Source organism: Crinia signifera, chromosome 1, assembly GCF_055691185.1.
Source record: "Crinia signifera chromosome 1, ASM5569118v1, whole genome shotgun sequence".
Classification (NCBI taxonomy): Eukaryota; Metazoa; Chordata; class Amphibia; order Anura; family Myobatrachidae; genus Crinia; species Crinia signifera.
Genome location: NC_139217.1, coordinates 332,521,977 through 332,525,950, shown reverse-complemented (window position 1 = coordinate 332,525,950; position 3,974 = coordinate 332,521,977). Strand labels below are relative to the sequence as shown.

At 42.3% G+C, this 3,974-nt stretch overlaps 1 protein-coding gene across 1 annotated transcript; it reads right to left on the bottom strand.

Moving 5' to 3' along the window:
- Positions 1-2,801: 2,801 nt before the first annotated feature.
- On the bottom strand, positions 2,802-3,767 carry LOC146080058 (olfactory receptor 13G1-like). The gene has a single exon (XM_083186933.1). It carries the CDS (start codon positions 3,765-3,767, stop codon positions 2,802-2,804), a length of 966 nt encoding a protein of 321 aa, XP_083043059.1.
- Positions 3,768-3,974: the final 207 nt, after the last annotated feature.

Below are 3,974 nucleotides of genomic sequence, written 5' to 3'. Positions count from 1 at the left end.
GTTAGAATCAGCGTCGCGTTCCTGCCCGTTCGAGGACAGCCGGAGCTTACCTCATTAGCGTAGTTAGTCAGCGTTACGCAGTTAGCGTAGTCAGGCAGCGCTTCTTACATTGTGGGGGAAACATTGACCATTTTAACGTGGCTGACATGACAGGTGTGAATGTGTTCCTAAAACACCCCCACTATCCACACCAGCCCAAAGTGTGGCGAGCATAGCGAGCCTTGCGAGGGGACATGTTATGCGTCTTCCTGACATTTTCATACCCCCAATATCCACATAGGCATGGAGTTGATTTTATAAAGTGTGGCGAGTGAAGCGAGCCCCACGAGGGGACGCGGAATACATGTAAAGTAATCCGCATCCCCTTGCGGGGCTCGCTACACTCGCCACTCTTCGGGCTCGCTGGCTAGCTGTGTTCGCTACACTTTATATAATCAACTCAACGCTGACTTGGATAGTGTTGGTATGAAAAGGTTGGGAGGATGCGCAAAGCGTCCCCTCGGGGTACTCACGGGGTTCGCTTGTGGGCACCTGCGCTGTGTAAGAGGCGCTCACTAGGCTTGACAGGGATGCTGGGGACAGAGGTGCAGCTCCCGGGGACAGTACAGTGAATAGCTGCCTGACGGGGACACTACACTGACTATGCAGGGCTGCTGCGGAGTCACTATGCTGACTATGCTGGGCAGCCGTTGGGCTACGCTGACAACGGAGCTTAGCCTACGCTGAAAATATAGCGTAGCCGGGCACAGTGATAATACACAAGTACCAAATATTATGTCAGGAGACCTGCCTACAGTCATACATGCGTTTATATCATCACAACTAGACTACTGCAATGCTCTTTACCTGGGTCTCCAGCAAAAGAATTGCACCGCTTGCAGCTGGTACAAAATGTAGCTGCCAGACTATTAACTAACCATCCCCGCCCCTGCCACATAACTCCCATTCTCTACTCAGGGCCATCTTAACAGCAGTGTGGGCCCCTGGGTAAAGCAATGCACTGGGGCCCTTACCAATTCTGCCCTCCTAAGTGTGGGGGGTGCTATCAGCAGCAGCTTTGATGTCCCACGGGTGGCAGGGGTTGCTCTATCTTCCATTCAACATGTAGGACCTGGAGCAGTAACTTCTGCTAATTACTCATTTACTGCACAGGTGGTGGGAGGGAGAACACTAACATGTGGAAGGGGGCACTGAGCTGAATGAAGGGTCCCTTGTAAATGACTTCCAGGGAGGTAGGGGGTGATTTATACGCAGGGGAGGGTTGGATAATGGAGTGGGCTTAATATTCGTCATTTTCCGGTGGAAGGGCAGCTTGTTTTACTGCAGATATCGCCATTATCTGGAAATAGATTTCTTAGCCTTCAATAGTATAAAAACCTAGAGTCCCAACTTTCAGGAGGTGCTGGGGACTTGGGTATCAGAGATCAGGAGCCAGAGCAATCCACTGACAAAAATTTAAAACTGTACAGCAGACATTTGGAGCTAGAGCAGGGACCGGCTGCTGGAAGGCTGATATCTCTGGTTTTGGGCATGATAGAGACAAGCCTCTAATGACACCAAAAAGGGGAGAGTCCCAGCTTTTGGAATATACTCTCAGAAAAACTCTAAGTCAGAGAAAACCTGAGAAATATGACTGTGAATTGCAATTAATAGATCAGATGTAGACTGCTACTTTGAAGTTGGATATCTCCACTTCCCCAATTTTCAAAATTCTGGTATCCCTGGAAAAAGGGGATCCTCATCTATCAGTATATGGTCATTATACACCTGGGCCCCCTGGGCAAGTACCCATTAAGCCCATAATAAAAAGAAGGCCCTGTCTCTTCTCCCTTCTCTGTCTACCTGTAAAATGGCGAATCATTTATAAGATTCGCTTACTCACTTTTAAGGCCCTACATGACCAGGGCCCAAGGTACATGCAGCAGCTTCTGATTCCTTACTGTCCTACTCGATTACTATGATCCGTTGAAGAAGGACTACTAACAGTACCCAGAATCTCCCTGTATTCATCTGGGGGTCGAGCTTTCAACTTTGTTGCTCCAACATTAGGGAACTCACTTCCTCGCACAGTGCGAGAAGCCCCCTCTGTAGAATCCTTTAAAAATAGACTAAAGACGCACTTATTTACTCAAACATTTCACTGACATCTACTGTTAAGCTTGTTTTGTATTTTGAGCTGTAAAGACAATGGTAAAGCACTTTGAGTCCTATTGGGAGAAAAGTGCTATATAAATATCATTATTATTATTATTACCAATAAATCCTAGTAATTCAAATCTGTAAGCATTACGAAAATTCATGAATGTTCGCCGATCCAAAGCATGATAGTTACTGAAAATTATAGTGCCTAACCTACCGAATGAGACCTGCTCCGCCCCTCTGCCCCTACCCCAACCCGCACAGTGCCACCGCCAGATGTGGGAAATCTTCATGCCCATGTGTCTGTTTGAACCATACTTGTTATGCCTTGGTGTAATAAACAAAATTGGCATATTTTACTTTAAAAAGGGTGCATGCTTTAAAAAGGGTTTTGCTTTAATACAGTAGATACTTTTTCTCTGGCATAACAATATTATAATAATTCATATTATATACAGTACTATCCTTTTATTAATTATTTCTCTTTTCATATTGTAAATTCAATCACATACTGTATATAAGAGAAAAACACATTTGCGAAAGAAGAAATAGGACAAAGCAGTGAAAGTAACTTAAAATGATACTAAATATTTTGTATGTAAACATAAAAAAATGCTATGAAGATTTATTAATATTCTAATAAAATAATATGTTTAAAATGGCTATAGCCAGCAGATTGACCTCTTCGTTAAGTGTTTTAAAATAAACAGTCTCTTAACAGCCCTTCTGAATGCCACCTTGACTTCTTGATTCCTTAAACTATATATTATAGGATTCAAAGTGGGTGTAAACACAGCATATAAAGCAGACACTATTTTATCTTTTTCTAAAGACAGGCCAGACCTGGGGCGGATGTAGGTGAAAATGACAGCTCCATAATACATGGACACAATTATTATGTGTGAGGTACAAGTGGAGAAAGCCTTGCGTTTGCCTTGAGCGGAACGTATCTTTAATATAGTGTTCATAATAAAGATATACGAAATACAAGTAAGGAGGAAACCGCAAATGCCCAGGATAAAATCTGCAGTAAACACCACAATCTCATTTATTTTCGTATCTCCACATGCAAGTTTTAGTAAAGGCATTATCTCACAGAAAAAATGGTTTATCTTGTTATCATCACAGTATGGGAGTCGGAAGGTACAGTATGTAAGTGTCATAGAGTTAAGTGAGCCAATAACTGTTATAGTGGTTGCTATATTAATGCAGATTCTACGATTAATAATGCTAGCATAGCGCAGAGGATGGCCAATTGCAATATATCGGTCATATGCCATGACTGTAAGAAGCAGAAGCTCTACACCAACAGGCCAAGAAAAGAAGAACAATTGGGCAACACATCCATAATATGATATAACTTTAGATTTGGTCACATAACCGGTGAGCATTTTAGGTAAAGTAGCTGATGTACAACAGATGTCAAGAAATGACAATAGACCCAAGAAGAAGTACATAGGTGTGTTAAGACCGGGGTCAATAATAGTTAAAATAAGAATAATTAAGTTACCAATCAAAGCCACTATGTAAATGGTCAAAAAGAAAAAGAACAGAGAAGCTTCCAATTCTGGACGAGAAGACAAGCCTAAGATGACAAATTCAGACACAAGGGACCTATTGGTCTTCATTTTCTGTTCAAGAGGCAATAGTATAATACAGATCATTAGTTAAATCAATGCTTATCTGATTCTTTACTTATACCCCTTTCACACCGCACTTGTAAAACGGTATATTGCCATTTTTTCACATTTCAACGCGTTTAAGGCTGCAGTGGGAAAGTGCCAGAGTTGATTTACCGGTTAAAGATAACCGGTATTTCAAAACGTTTAAAAAGC